At 38.1% G+C, this 16,405-nt stretch overlaps 2 protein-coding genes across 2 annotated transcripts; both read right to left on the minus strand.

The window, feature by feature from the left end:
• Nucleotides 1-3,230: 3,230 nt before the first annotated feature.
• gng10 (guanine nucleotide binding protein (G protein), gamma 10) lies at nucleotides 3,231-9,757 on the minus strand. The gene is made up of 3 exons (XM_053618428.1): nucleotides 9,471-9,757; nucleotides 6,888-7,020; nucleotides 3,231-3,802 (listed from the first exon to the last, which is right to left on the minus strand). Exons 1-2 carry the CDS (start codon nucleotides 9,552-9,554, stop codon nucleotides 6,895-6,897), a joined length of 210 nt encoding a protein of 69 aa, XP_053474403.1. The 5' UTR covers nucleotides 9,555-9,757; the 3' UTR covers nucleotides 3,231-3,802; nucleotides 6,888-6,894.
• Nucleotides 9,758-10,198: 441 nt separating this feature from the next.
• On the minus strand, nucleotides 10,199-15,633 carry dnajc25 (DnaJ (Hsp40) homolog, subfamily C, member 25). Its single transcript, XM_053618427.1, has 4 exons — nucleotides 15,247-15,633; nucleotides 13,763-13,915; nucleotides 12,157-12,627; nucleotides 10,199-11,572 (listed from the first exon to the last, which is right to left on the minus strand). Exons 1-4 carry the CDS (start codon nucleotides 15,553-15,555, stop codon nucleotides 11,450-11,452), a joined length of 1,056 nt encoding a protein of 351 aa, XP_053474402.1. The 5' UTR covers nucleotides 15,556-15,633; the 3' UTR covers nucleotides 10,199-11,449.
• Nucleotides 15,634-16,405: the final 772 nt, after the last annotated feature.

The following is a 16,405-nucleotide window of genomic DNA, read 5'->3' on the forward strand; positions in this document are numbered from 1 at the left end:
GGTGTCAAAACTTAAAACTTATTTGCAAGCCAACGATAACAGTCACATTACAATAGCCATGTCAGAGAATGACGTTACATTTATTTATGATACAAGACGAAGAACTGTGATGTTTGATGGTGGAAAGACTTTCGGAGGACCCAGATGACGTGCTGTGCTTTGACAACAAAACACTGATAAATAATTATAGACTTCCATGAAATACGATAATGCAGTTTGCACAAGAATTGCGACCAACATTACAGAAGCCAACGAACCGTCATTACCAGTCAAGTGATTTTACTATTCAGCATACTCCATTTTAATCAAAAGTTTACTTCACAGTTGTTGGTTGTAGTTGGTTGCTTAATAACAGACCTGAGAGTTGATTATGGAACTCGATGGAGCAATTGAAGATTTCTTAACTAGAGGAAAGATTTTGTAAGATAAGATAAGAATCTTAAATCAAGTTAAGATTATTATTATTATTATTATTATTATTATTATTATCATTATTTCTAAACACCCACCTAACACTTCTTGCTTCCCAGAACATTCTGGTCATGTTTTTTTTTTTTTTTTGGTTTCTGAGAACAGATCATTTTTACTTACTGTTTGGTTTTCCAGGAAAGTTTTCTTTATCGAAATATAACCTTACCCTAACTTAACCTTCCTCTAGCCTGCAATGCTTCAGAGAACCTTCTCTTAACGTTATTTGAACCTATCAGCAACCTTGTACCATCAAAATGTGGTTTTGATGGAATGTTCCCTGTGAAAAATATATTTCTTACATTTAACCAAGAAAAGAACTTACTCTTGTGAGACCATGAAAGAATGATTGTTGGTTTGGCTAAACCTTGGCTAAAGTTCATTGTCAATTGTCATATAATCATAAGAGAAAATTGTGTTTTAAACATTTCAGAATAGTGCTAATTTTGTTAACCAACATAAAACATTGGTGTGAAATGTTTCCCAAATTAAATAACCAAAGGAAAATCAAATGCTAAATTTAGCACAATGTGTATTTACTGGGAAGCTAATTACAGGTACAACAGTGGTGCAGTTATTTACGTACACTACATTCAGGTTACCATGTAAAAGATACACACTAAAGGTACAAGAGATGTACCCTTACACTTACATTTACAGCATTTAGCAGACACGACTTACAGAATGTAAGTGTTCTAGGTCATGGGGTAAGAGTACCATCAGTCTAAAAAACCCTGTTGGGGATTAGTACAGTATGAGTATGAATACCCAACCCAGTGACAAGGAAAGGTACAGTTTAGTACTTTTAGAGTGGAATGTATTTAAGTTATATCATATTTAATCTATTCTCCTGTTTTGATATGAAAATGGTCACATGAACAGTATTATATACCATGGTGATACTTTTGTTGCATCATTTGCAAATGAAATATTAAGTTATTGAGTAAAATGCATCATGTCATTCTTTATTTAATAAAAAAGAATGTAACTGTCAGCAAATTACTGTAGAATAAGAGGAATAAAACACTTCAGGATTGTGCTGTTATAGGAAAATAATCAACTTTGGGCTGGTAACAGTAACTCCGGTTTCTATCAGGCTGCATCACACCACCCCAGTGTTGTTCATTTTCCTATAACCGCACACCCTATATCAGTCTATATTTGACAGAAAGTCAGAAGTGAAGATAAGCCGGAAACATATCACAGGGGAGATGTTATGGCCTTTTCTTCAACCAATCACGAACTACTGATTTGCATTTTGTACCAGCTGCAGGCGTAAATTGATGATTGACAGATTCCTGTGCAAAGGAAGTTGCCTAAGAACTTTATTATCACAACATCAGGCATCTAGTTACATGGAACTTGGAAAAAACACAATGAAGACAGTTATCACTTCCTCCATCTTCTTGCACGTCAGCGCTTGTTCTCAAGGGATTTGCACAGGGGATGATGAGTGAACTTTCCTGACAAAACAATGTCATTAAGTGTGTTTAGGTTACTACTTTAGAATTATGTTAATTAGTTTGGGAGGCACTTTTTTAAAAATTTTTAAAAAAATTTTTTTTAATTTTTTTTTTACAAAGAGCAGTTCAGAGATAATGAGTTTGCTCATGTTTTTTGAAAGAATTAAAACTCATAAGCCTCCAGTTGCCAGGCCTGCAGCTTAGTTGTATTTAAAAAATACATTAGATGCATCAGATTATATATATATATATATATATATATATATATATATATATAAATGATCACACACACACACACACACACACACATACACACATATATATATATATATATATAAATACATACACAAACATATTGGAAACCCTGGTTTACTATAGTTACAGTATGTTTTCTGTACTGAGACTGTTAAACTGTTAATCCACAACATTTTACACATGTGGAGTATGTGTATATGATTGATGGTTATGTTTAAAATTTAGAACCAATTTAGAACCTTGCCAAGAAAAACAAAAAAGATTTTAATGCAGCTTTATTTTAAAAAGAATGTCTTGCTGCCTCATGGCTCCAGGGTCTCTGGTTCGAACCTGAGCTTGTGTTAATGTCAGTGTGATCTTTGGCATATAATCTCTGGGTTTCCTCCAGGTTCTCTGGTTGCCTTCCCAACTCATAAAAAAACCTATGCGAAGGTGAAAATGAAAGTGTGTATGATGCCCTGTAATGAACTGACACGTCATCCTGGATGTATTCCCATCTTAGACCCAGTATAAAGCACAGACTCAGGATCCACCTCGACACTGACCAGGATAAAGCGCTTACTGAAGATGAATGAATGATATAGTACAATATATTTGGTAATGATATGATTCTGAGTGCGGTTTTATTTTTGCCTTCATTTAGAATATACACTGGTGTGGTTGCACGGACCTGGCAACCCTGAGCAGAAAGTTCAACACTGAGTTGCCGCAACTTAATTTTCTGTCTTAACTCCTAGTCTATTCGAACCGTCTGTTCTTCAGTATCGGAGTCACGTTCTGGTTGTTGCGTGTCTTTTTGTACAGTGCAGAAATGTAGTCAAAGGGCAGGGCAAATAAAATGAAAGGATGTGATCAAAACCAGCAAACAGGGTAAACACAGGCATGTGTTTACACTGAAGACAGGGTGGAGTCATCCCAGGGGAGTGTGTATATGTGTGCTGGAGCATCCTACCATAAACTTAACTGAACTTCTAACACTTATTAGTATGTGTAAGTTTAGATGTGGTTATATTATTAATGCCAGTGAAAGCACATTAATCAGAATAAGAGAAACAATTCAGCTTTATCGGAAAAAAATATCAAATATCACATGTACAGCTTATTCCTATTAGATTCCTTTAGTGCATATATGAGCAAATCTGTCGAGACTGAAATAGTTCTCATCTTACTCAATTTTGGTTTTATAAGCCACCAAGACAGCATAGTACTCTCTATGAGCGTATAGAAATTAATTATTAATTAAATTAAACTAAACTTAAAAAAAAAAAAATGTACAGAACTACCACAGAAGTCTAAAAGGCACACAATTAAAGATCAATGTTGATATTAATACATACATACATATATATATATATATATATATATATATATATATATATATATATATATATATTAAAAACCACACACATTTTGTGAGTATTTCATGATGTACATGCACTAGATATTTTAAAAGTCATGGAGATGGTTCATAGCATAAATGTTACAACATTCTCTAATCATGTTACGCAGTAATTCATTAATAAAAAGACAATGCTGATTTAGAAACAAACATGAATGAAAGTTCATGCTGCATCTTTGGGCTGTAAAAGATATCCAGGAATCCACCAACACGATCCCTGCGTGAAGAAAAAAAAAAGAAAGCCAGACATCATTTTCTACACCGTTTTATTTTGAGCATTCCGACCAGCACACTGAAAAAGGCGAAGAAACATGTTACTCTAGCAATCCTACAAAACTAAATATAACCCCAAAACCACATGCTTTTTCACAAAAGGCAAACTTACAGTTCCTCTGGTCAAGAGCAGAAGTCTTACCACTTCCTGAGTCTAAAACCAGGCTTGGTTGTTGCAAACCCTCATTTGCCTTTTACTCTCTCCACTCCTATCTATCCCATAAGCTCATTACAAAGAACGAGAACACACAGCACACAGCTTGCATGTTCCATGATGAGCCATTGCTCATAGATGCCACTCCTGCAATTTTTTTTTTTTAATCCCCTCATATCTCCTTCACCGTGACTTCATGACTCCATTTTCCTGTTGATGCAGTGCACGGAAATCACGCAGCAACACTGCGGAGAGCTGACCGGATACGTGTCCAACACTCAGGGATAAAAATACCCCACATGTGCGTGCGCGCACGTGTGTGTGTGTGTGGTGTCTGAGACATTCATGGTTCAAAAAAGGATAATCATACAGTGGTGAGCAAAGTTAGAAATGCCCTGAGATGGGGATATCTCAGACAGTGAGAGACAGAGTCAACTCCAGAACTATTGGCACCCTTTATGAAAACTGACTATATAACGCAAGCAATGCATGCAATGAGTGCTACTTTAAGCTTAAATCTCAACCCGGAACCTGTGTAGAAAAATAATACCCCACAATTAATATATGGTTAAGACAAGGATAGGTGAGGTTCTAATATTGGGGTCACTTGGAGAAGACCTTCAAACAAGTTTTAACCACTACCAGCTGCCCCAAAGAATCAACAATCCTATGAAATATTTCACACTGGTTTGGGGGCTTATCCTTGTATGATGGACACATTTTCCACCAACCATTCTGAGAGTGTTCAAGGGCAAAAAAGCTTGATTCAAGTCTCACCTGAGCGCAACACATGATTCCAGTTGTAGTTACAATCTCTCTTGGTGAAGTTCTGGTGCTGCTTTTCATGGCCTACTCTCAGAAAGGGCTTCTTGTGTGTAAACTTTCCAAGCAGCTTGGTATGAAGGTGCTGTATAATAGTTCATGTCATCTTTTTATGATAGCCCAGATTACAGGTTAACAAATACGTCTCTCTTAGTCTTGAAAAGTTTTTCCGAAAGAGTTCGGTCATGATCAGCAAAACCGTTTTACACGTCTGCGACTTTATTTGTACCTCATGGAAACAGAAAATGGGGAGAAAGCAAGCGGAGACCATGAGCAATGAAAAAAAAATTATAGGGAGTAAGTATTCATTAGAGGTGCAAATCATTTTGGCATATATGTCTCTGAGGAAAATTGGTACAACCCCAGTTCCAAAATAGTTGGGAAGCTGTGCCAAATGTAAATAAAAACAGAATGCAATGATTTGCAAATCTCATAAACACATATGTTATTCACAATAGAACAGAGAAAACATATCAAATGTTTCGACTGAGGAAATGTACCATTTTGAGGAAAAAATCAGGTAATTTTGAATTTGATGGCCACAGCACATCTCAAAAAAGTTGGGACGGGGCAACATTTTGCAACTAATTAGGTTAATAAGCAACAGGCCAGTAACATGATTGGGTGTAAAAAGAGAGAGGCAGAGTCTCAGAAGTAAAGATGGGCAGAGGTTCACCAATCTTCGAAAAACTGTGGCAACTGTGGAACAATTTCAGAATAATGTTCCTCAATTTAAATCTCATCATCTACAGTACATAATATCATGAAAAGATTCCGAGAATCTGGAGAAATCTCTGTGCGCAAGGGAGAAGGGTGAAAATGAATATCGCATGATCTTCGGGCCCTCAGGCGGCACTGCGTTAAAAACAGGCCTGATTCTGTAATGGAAATCACTGCATGGGCTCAGAAACACCTCCAGAACTCATTGTCTGTGAACACAGTTTGCCGTGCCATGCACAAATGCTGGTTAAAGCTCTATCACGCAAAGAAGAAGCCATATGTGAACATGATCCAGAAACGCCGCCGTCTTCTCTGGGCCAAAGCTCATTTAAAATGGACTGAGGCGAAGTGGAAAAATTGTTCTGTCAGATAAATCGACATTTGAAATTCTTTTTGGAAACCATGGACGCCGCGTCTAAACTACAGAAGACTAAAGAGGAGAGGGACCATCCGGCTTTTTATCAGCACTCAGTTCAAAAGCCTGCATCTCTGATGGTATGGGGGTGCATTAGTGCCTACAGAATTGTCAGCTTGCACATCTGGAAAGGCGACATCAATGCTGACAGATATATACAGGTTTTAGAGCAACATATGCGCCCATCCAGATTCCATCCCATTTTTACTTCTGAGAGACTTCTGCCTCTCTAAGATGCTCTTTTTATACCCAATCATCTTACTGACCTGTTCCCAATTAACCTAATCAGTTGCAAAATGTTCCTCCAGCTGTTTCTTTTTCATAACACTTACCTTTCCAGCCTTCTGTTGCCCCGTCCCAACTTTTTTGAGACACGTTGCTGCCACCAAATTCATCATTTTTTCCTCAGTCGAAACGTTTGATATGTTTTCTATGTTCTATTGTGAATAACATACGGGTTTATGAGATTTGCAAATCACTGCATTCTGTTTTTATTTACATTTTACACAGCGTCTCAACTTTTTTTTTGGAACTGGGGTTGCATTAAGAAATGCAAAACGCTAATAAACGCCAGAACGTTTTGTTAGAAAAAAAACCTCAAATGTTTCCACAGTTGATCGGATATAAATTTAGAATCAAAATGATTTTATTCTTCGCCCAGTCTTCTTTAAAGCGTGCCTATAATTATGGACATGGACTGTGAGTATACATTTCTATATTTATGTTGTGGGTGTGGTGATATAACTTCCAGTTGTAAAACGCAGTACTCACCACTCAATTACTTTTTAGAGAACAAAACACATTGAGTTGAAAATATGCTGTTAACAAATTGTGCATATAGATAGATAGATAGATAGAAACCACCTTTTGTATAAAGCAATGTGTCACTTTTAATGTGTTTTAGGAGAACCTGCACACCTTTTGCTTAAAAGACGGAACATGAACGTGGTTCTCGGAAAGGGTTGCTGCCTGTTGGCACCCCGACCAGGAGGGCATCTTTGGAGGCATTCTGTAGGCAGTACTGCTGTAGCTCTGCTGCGGCCTGAGACACCTACGCAAAGCACACGCACATGCACACACACACACACACACACACACACACCCTGTATGTTTAGTAATCTTATTCAAACTATGTTAGAACTGCATTCCAGAAAACCAACAAGATGTAATTCAACACCAGTGTGCTTAATCCGTTGTTGTGTACTATGGAAAAACAAGGTCCATTTCCCTCTAATTTTCTCTACACAATGCTGAGTCTGGGTTTACAGTACTAAATTCTGTTTATGACAAATAATCTGCTGTATGCAAATGGATACTGTTTTACATTTAGATATTCCAGACTAGAACAGTGGTATTACTTTACATAGGCAAATCAGCACACAGGCAGGAGCTAAAATGGGATTCAGGAGGTGGGAACAACATCAGTGCAGTTTATACGGTGTTTATTATGGAGTTCCTAATATTGCTATCATAGAAATATGATTCAGATAATAAGTCTGAGACCTGTTTCTATCCCAATGGCTTCAGATTGAGTGACCAGAATATACAGTAATGTCTTCACTGTTTGGCATTATATAACATCGAATAAGATCCATTTTCTGTATTGCTCATCCTACACAGGGTCAAGGGGGAACCTCGAGCTTATCCCAGGGGACTTGGGACACAAGGCTGGACAGGGTGCCAACCCATGGCAGGGCACAATCGATCACACACGCTAGGGAAAATTTTGAGTTGCCAATCAGCCTACAAGACATGTCTATGAAACCCCCAGTGCATGGGAGAGGACATGCAAACCCCCAACCCTGGAGGTGAGAGGCAAACGTGCTAACCACTAAGCCACTTACTCTACCATAAACCACTGATTGATTTACATTAAGGTTTAAATAAACGTGCAGGTTTGTATTAATGCACACGTTCTAATACGTTATGATATTCCAACAGAAAAAGGATATGCGAAGCGTCAGGACTTCGTAACAGTCCGAGGCAAAGCTGTAACTAAGTTTTCTGCCATGAGAAAGTCTTCAGGTCAGACGAATTTACACTTTGTGGTTTTTCAGTGACATGAAAAGCTGCAATTTAAAAAAAAAATCTTGTTAACTTTAATAGAGAAATAAAAATAGAGAGGCTGGTGAGGAAAGACTGTTTATAGCTGCTCCAATATAACAAGAACTAACCTGTTTCATGGACGTTCCACAACATAACAAGTTAAAGGCATGACACATTCATTAATAAATCAAAAATTGTAATCACTGGCAAACTGCTGTAGTATAAGAGGAATAAAACACAACGGCTTGTGTATTATAGGAAAATAAGCCAACACCACCCAGCCACTCATTATTTTCCTGTAACAGTTTATCAATGATAACAAATCCAGAGAAGGTGAATGCAAATGCACGAATTGTGCTCGCTGGAATTCCTTTTCACCCCCCCATACACACACACACACACATTAGTTTTGGCACCCTTCAAGAGACGCACAATGAACAAAATGAAATAGTAAGGTTTTGAGATATATATATATATATATATATCAATATATATATATATAGAGTCTTCCTGTAATGTCTAAGATTTGAAATGTTTTCTAAATTCCCATGTTTGAAAAAAAAAGAAATACAGCTATTAAAAAAAGCTATCATGCAAACAAATTTTGTTAAAGAACAGTAGTTTCTTTAATTGTCTGACTGAAATAACAAAATGTATTTGCTCATTTTCCCGAAGTGCCAGTAACTCTGGTGTAGTATTGTCAATTCATTAGGATTATGTTTCATATATAGGCTACCGTGTATATAAATAAATAACGCATGCATACATACCTTATTACATTACATAACATAACATTATTATTTTTACTACTATTATTCTTACTTTTGTATTCGTATTAGATATTATTATTTTTTAGACTTTTTTTTTTCAATTATATTCCTATTTAATGTGTATTCTTTCTTTTCGCGCTTGTGTGTGTGTGTGTGTGTGTAATTGAGCTGCTGTAATGAGGGAATTCCCCCAGTGTGGGATCAATAAAGTTTTTATCTTATCTTATCTTACATATATACACAATATCTATGCAAGCCTATATAATGTCATGTTTTTTGTTTTGTTTTGAGTCATATTTCTGTTTTTCCCTACATCTTAGACATTAATAATTTTTTAAAATTATTTTACAAATACGGTTGTTTTTCAGTGTAAATCCTTCTCAATATGTTTTATTTATTTATTTATTTATGATATGTATTACCACATATCATAATGTATTAGTTTTGACTTATCCTCCTTTAAAGTAGTCCAGAAATTTACACTTAAAAAAAAAAAAAACAAAACATATCCTTCTCTCTCTCTATAATAAACATGTCACACACGAGTGATGCTGTGAATAGCACTACTATATAATTAGTTATTAATAACACTGTTGAGTGATGATACACACTTGGTAGCACTGACTTGCACTCTATCTGTGCACTTCATTTCCTCTGTCAGAATAATAAACCTTTCCATTCTCACCTTTATTCTCTCTACACCAGCTTGCAGTTTCAGCTGCTCCACATTCCTCCTCATGTCCGTCAGGCTCACGTTAGAAGAAGACATGGTGCAGTGTGAATCGTCTCCAACTCAAAATAAACTTGTAAACGTCTCCGAGACTGAAACCAGACGGCTGGGTGTTGTATTTAACGCGGAGCTGCCAGCAGCAGGCGGTAAAAATCCCGTTTAGAGTCTAATAGGAACCCAGAAGTGAATTCCTGAACGCACAGGCAGGCACCAGGGCTGTAGCCCCGCCCAATGACGTCACGCCTCTAGGCCAATCAGAGTCCAGGGGGCGTGACCTCAGTCAGTATATATAAACATTTGTGTCAGATTTTAAATTAAAACCACTCACAGGTGACGTGAGTAACAGTGGCACCTGTCAAGTTGATGGGAAATATTAGTCAAAGTTGATGTGTTGGAAGCAGGAAAAATGGGCAAGTGTAAGGATCTAAGCGACTTTGACAAGCGCCAAATAGTGCTGGCTAGGCCAGTGGTTTTCAAACTGGGGGCCCCCTTGGGGGCCGCCCGGGGGGCCTCAACAATTTGGTGTGAAAAATAAATAAATGTATGTTTTCTCTTTCTCACTCTCAGACACACACACACACACACACACACACACACACACACACACACAATATCAATTCCTAAAGTACTGTAAAGATGTAAAATGTAATTATTAATAAAAAAAAAAGGGGGATATATTCAGAAGTCTGTATTTTTAATGTGTTTTAAAGACATTTTGCAAAAGTGGGGCCTCGGTCAAATTTTAATGCCATTTGGGGGGCCTTGCCCTGGAAAAGTTTGGGAACCACTGGGCTAGACAACTGGGTCTGAGCATCTGGGTCTGAAGTTTTTTTTTTTTTTTTTTTTTTAAATACAGGATTGTGCTGTTATAGGAAAATAATCAACAATGAGTTGGGATCATGAAGCAGAGTTACTGTTACCAGAACAAAGTTGATTATTTTCCTATAACAGCACGTTCCCAGAGTTTTTATTCATCTTACAGGACAGCAATTTGCTATTACAAGAAATTTGAACAATGAAGTGTCCTTATTGTTGTGGAATGTAGTGCGTTATAGTAGCATTCATCCATCCACCAGGATTTTTCTCTCTTGAAATGAACAAGACAAAAAAAATGCAACTTCTAATGTCCTGGAAATTTCCCTTAACACATTATTATTATTAATATTATTATTATTATTATTATTATTATGCAATAAACTAGTTTATTATAGTCTATTTCATGCACTAGACCAGATATCCAGAAAATCTTGTATTTCTGCTGCTTGGGTTGTTGCACCTGAGCTCTGAGTTTGTGTGGATAACAGCACACACCTTTAAAATAAAAAAATAAATTCAAATAAATATACACCTTCCAAACCTAAAACAAACAGCATATTTTGTTCACGTCTTGCTGCTGGAGCTGCTTGGGCTGAGACCCTCCTGAATGGGTGAACACACTATGAAAGCACCCCATATTGTTTAAACATCTTCAGACACAAACAGCAGATTCAGACCCAGCTGGGCCATCAATCATGTTTAACAGTCACTTTAATATCCTTTTAAAAATATAGTATTTAATTTGTTTGGATGCATACAGAGGCAAAACAGGTACCAACATATTGAAAGGCAGCCTCCCAATATGAGTAAAGGCCAAAGCCGACAGCAGCGATGTGGATGAGCACACTGCTCGGATTGCCGTTAACACAAAGAGCTGCCACAGGCTCCGACGCTTACCTCAGATCAGCTCAGTAAGAGCTGTGGAGACCAGACAGTGGAGTTACAGCAGCTTCTGTACAGATACAGCCCTCAGTTATATTCATATCTGTGACATTCAGTCAAAGGTCTTAATACAAATGCACACAAAAGTTTGTTGTAAACATGTGTGCTCGCTAACACACACACACCCACACAAATAGTATTGTATAATCAGATGCATGTGTGTATGGCATGTCCAGTTAATCGTCAATGAAAGTGATGCGACCAGGTCCTTCGCTCTTCATCCAGCGTCTGTAGCGCTTCCACCGCGGGTCCGTGGCCATCTTCATCTTCATCTCCTCCTCCTGCTCTTCTCTGTAGACCTGCAAATGCAACCGAAGGGGGATTTAGACCAAAGAACAGAGTTATTTGGATACACAGGGTTCTGACCTTCTCACAAGTACATAATCATTAAGCGAGTAATTAGCAGCCAGGTGTTACTAATGAAACACACAAGGTTAATTATTCATCAAGAAGAGTGACTACCTCTTTAAAAGCAAAACATTTGTGCTTGTCTGAGGCGCTCGGGCATGTGTCAACATCATGCCAAGAAGAGAAAAACATCAGCCACGACCTCAGAGAAGCAATTCTGCTGCTCATCAATCTGGGGAGGGTTATAAGGCTATCTCCGAACAATTTGAAATTCTCCATTCTACAGTGAGAAGGATTGTTTACAAAGGAAGAGCCTTCAAGACTGTTGCCAATCTTCCCAGGAGTGTACAGAACTATGTCATGTGACCTACAGGTCTCTGTAAGCACATTAAATGTTTACGTTCATGACCGCACAACCGGAAAAAAGCCTGAACAGGTATGGGTTTCTTGGAAGGCTCGCAAGGAAAAAGCCCCTTCATTTGCTAGATCCATTTGCGCTGAGAGAGCACAAACAGTTCCAGATAAACAAACCCACCTCATAGTTCTCTTTTATCCACAGCTGACGCTCCAGGAACGTTTGCCTGAGGTGGTCGTCCAGGCTGTCGAACTGCGCCCGTGACATTTTCATGTGCTTGCGGATGATGTAAAGCTTCTCTTCTTCTCCGTACTCTTCGCCACGGATGCTGAAGCGATAAATCCACGAGCAATACCATGCCACGTAGAGGCACATGTGGTACGGGAACAGGACGATCTTAAACAGCAGGATGTCAGCGATGTTGGGCTTCTGGTAGCCTCCTTTGATGTCGATCTTGTTCTTGATGATGTCTCGGATGATCTCCTCTTCTTCCTCACGGATCTCCTCTTTGGAACGCCGGTTCTTGCCTTTCTCTTTGGTGCGGTTTAGCAGGCCTTGCTGTTTGGCCAGCTCGGTCGCCTGGATGCGATACTTGGGGACAGTGGTAAGGTAGTTGATTGCTTCGGTGTAGCTGCTCCACCAGCTGTAATACTGCCGAGGGAAAAGTGCAAAAGTTTGTACACCCTCAAGGCGAAATGAAGACAAAGGAATTTCATCAAGATATTATTACTCTTGAATTCTCCATTCTGATTGGCTGATTCATTTTCTATAACAGCAGCTCTGATGGTACTTCAGGCTCTAATTCCAAAGATATGTTCATAATGGGCTCGTTCTAATACATTATCATTTCTACAGTAACAGCTCGTTCAGAGGGACTTGTATGGCGGACGCTTTAAATAATCCAAGAATAAACACATTAAAAACACTATTTGCCGTGGAAAAACATAAATCATTGATATGGTGATTTGTTTCTGTAAGGAGATGTTTATTCAATATTTACGGAAGGAGTCTCCAACTTTAACTGTCAGTAACTATAAGTTTTCAGGACAGAAGAGTTTGGCTATTTGGTACACATGACAAGCATTTATTTTTTGTATTATTAACCTCGAGAGAAAGGGGGGAGAGAGGCTGTTGGGTGTACGACTGTTTATAGCTGCTATAACATAAGTGATAACAGGCACTAACTTATTAAAAAAACATGATGTCAATGAATAAAAAAATTAAAAATAGCTGGCAATTTACTGTGCTGTAAGAGGACCCAAACCCCGGGATGTGCTTCGGAGTAACAATTTGGATCTGGAGTTTCTGGTAACAGTATCACCCATCCCCACCCCATCATTGTTTATTTACTTCCAACAGCACTTCCGGTCACATTTTATTCCTTACATAGTAACATTCCTTACATTTTATTCCTTACATAGTAACCAGAAAGGGGAAAACTTTTGCACTCCAAGGTGTCACCTATGTGCGTGTCTGATTTTAGGAGTTATAGCACCACTATGCCATCTACTGCACATGAGCGGTACTGCGCCTAGACCCAAAAATTAACATGAAATTTATTTAAATGTTCTTTCCCCCTCATATGTGAATTATTTACATAGCTAAAGCTCTAGATTGTTTTTAACACCAGATACCAAGACCAAAACGATTTTTCTTTTTCTCACTCCTGTTTCAATTTTCTTTGCATGTAACGTCATGTCATTTCTCTAGCTTTCGTTCTCAGTGGGTCTCATAATATGTCAGGTGGACTGAAAGATGAGATTTACAGGTGCTGGAAATCACCTACCTGAAAAAGTGAGATTGCGCACACAGTCACGAGAATGACTATCCTAACGTCCACTTTGGGTGCCAGCCGTCTCCTGTAGTAAGTGTAATAGTGGCTGTAGTATTGCTCTGGGTGATCCAGCATGTAGTCATAGTCCCTGCGTGATTCTTCATCCTGCAACACAGCGTGTCTGAAATGAGTGAAGTGAGCTGGGGAGTCAGATCATTTTGAACACCACATGATTTGCTCATCAATATGGGAGCTAAGCCATATTCAATCAGATTACTGTGATGTGTCTGAAACCAAACCTTATTCATTGTGTGGGTCTTCAAACACGTGCGTCTTTTAGACACTACCTATTGTGCTGTGTTTTTTTTCCTTCTTCTTTTGGGCATGTGGGTCAATGACACAAATAATCAAATTGTCATAATTTATATTTAGAGGTAATAGTTATAATAGTTATATAGGGGGCAGTGGTAGCTTTTGATCTTTAAAAACCTTTTGATCTGAAGGTATGTGATGAAATGTTTGAAATCGGTGTTGTAGACAAAAATATAATCGTGTCGACGTATTCATTTCTTTCATTAGAAAACTAACATTTTATTTACAAAAATATACTGTTTTAAACGGACGACTCGGAGTGAAATATTCCGAAAAGCAGCCGATAAGAGTCCAGTGTCAGTGGGAACTCCTTTAATACTGTTTAAAAAGCATCTCAGGGAAATTCCTCAAGAAATCGGTTGATAAAACGCCAAGAATACATTTCTTTCAATTCTAGGCAAAAAGGGGGTCTACTCTGATGATGCTAAAATATTAAATTATTTTGCTTTATTTTGTATTTTTTTTAATCACAACATAATTCCCATAGCTCCGTTTGTGTTACTCCAGAGTTTTGATGACTTTATTATTATTCTAAAATGTGGAAAAATTTTAATAAAGAATGAGTGTGTCTAAACTTTTGACCGGTAGTGTGTATTTTAATACTTATTAGAGTTTTTCTATTATAGCATAGCGTAATTCAAACTCCTATCTACTCAACAGCTACGTTATGTATTTATTTACTGCATGTACAGTTTATATATACACACATATACATACACACACACACATTATATTATATTATATATACACATACACACACACATATGTATGTATGTTATATATATATATATATATATATATATATATATATATATATATATATATATATATATATATACACACACACATATACATATACACACATACACATACACACACACACAACCTGCACTTAATTTGATTTGAACAATGCTCTAGTATTGACACTTCTGGTAGATGTTAAACTGCATTTCGTTGCTGATTATTTGTACTGTGCAGTGAAAAGGAAGTAGTTTGTATCTATTTATCTATGAACTAATATTAATAACGCCTCCTCTGCTCACAGACAGCGGCCACTTTGATTTGTCTTCACGCACGCGCGCACGCACACATTCACGCGAGTTCTACAAGGTGTTGTGACTCACTTTTAAAGTTTCATAAGCCGTAGCGATGAGCAGGAACTTCTGATGCGCGCTGTCAGCGCTCTCTCCGGCCAGTGCGGGGTCTCCTGCCTGGAAGCGGTCCGGGTGGTACTTCCGGGCCAGCTGGCGGTACGCGCGACCGATCTCCGCTTTGGCCGCGTCTCTGCTCACCCCGAGGACATCGTAACAGATCTGCGTGCCGCAGTAAAGTCCTTCAATCAAAGCTAAAGCCGAGGGGATGCAAAGCGCCGAAAACAAAAGAATAACTGTCCACAAACCGAGCCGCAGCGCAGACACTATGGGAGCCGCCATGTCAGCATTCCCAACGTGTCGCGCGCTAAAAAGACGTGGCGCGTGCCCTCGAAGAGAGGGGCTGATGGGAATTGTAGGCATGGCATCACGAGCGCATTGGCTTTTCTGTAAACATTTTTTCCTTATATATATAATTTTATATATTCTAATATTTTTGCATGATCTTAATAACTTACCATCTTTAGTTCAGTACAAATGAAAAAGTAAATCACCATGGTTACGCTGCATTCAGGCCAAAACAGAAAGTTTTGCTAACGTTAGCATTTGGTTAGCTGAAACCCTTCTGAAAAAAAAAACAAACACCCCACCCCCAAAACAATAGAAAGTGTAGTAGTTTTAATGGTTATAATAGGAATTGCATTGGTTTTAATGGACGCTGTAATGGTCCCTGTGGGTCTCTACTGTCTAGTGGATACCATTAAGGACCAGTAATGGTAATGGTTTTAATGGTTAGCTGATGGTTTGTAATGGTATTTGTAGAGGAAACCAATCAAATTTCTGTGATGGTTTCTATTTCTTTTCTTTTTTTTCCATCAGGGAAGCCATTTCACAACGTTGTGGGCATGTTATATTTTGACTAACAGAATCAGAGCTATTCCCAAAATGTCCTGGTAACCCTCGCTAGTGGGTACTGTTTTGTTTTGGGGTTTTTTTTGTATACAAACTGACATTCCCTGTACAGATCTCTCATTTAGATCAACATTTACATAGAAATTACAATAGATAGATTAGATAGCGTGTGGATCAATAAATATTCTGTTAATAGATATTATTATTACAACCAGCCATGTCTGTATCAGTAGCCACCCATCTTCTATACCAGGGGCACAGAGAACCTGGAGCCTATCGC

Source organism: Ictalurus furcatus, chromosome 28 (assembly GCF_023375685.1).
Source record: "Ictalurus furcatus strain D&B chromosome 28, Billie_1.0, whole genome shotgun sequence".
NCBI classification, from domain to species: Eukaryota; Metazoa; Chordata; class Actinopteri; order Siluriformes; family Ictaluridae; genus Ictalurus; species Ictalurus furcatus.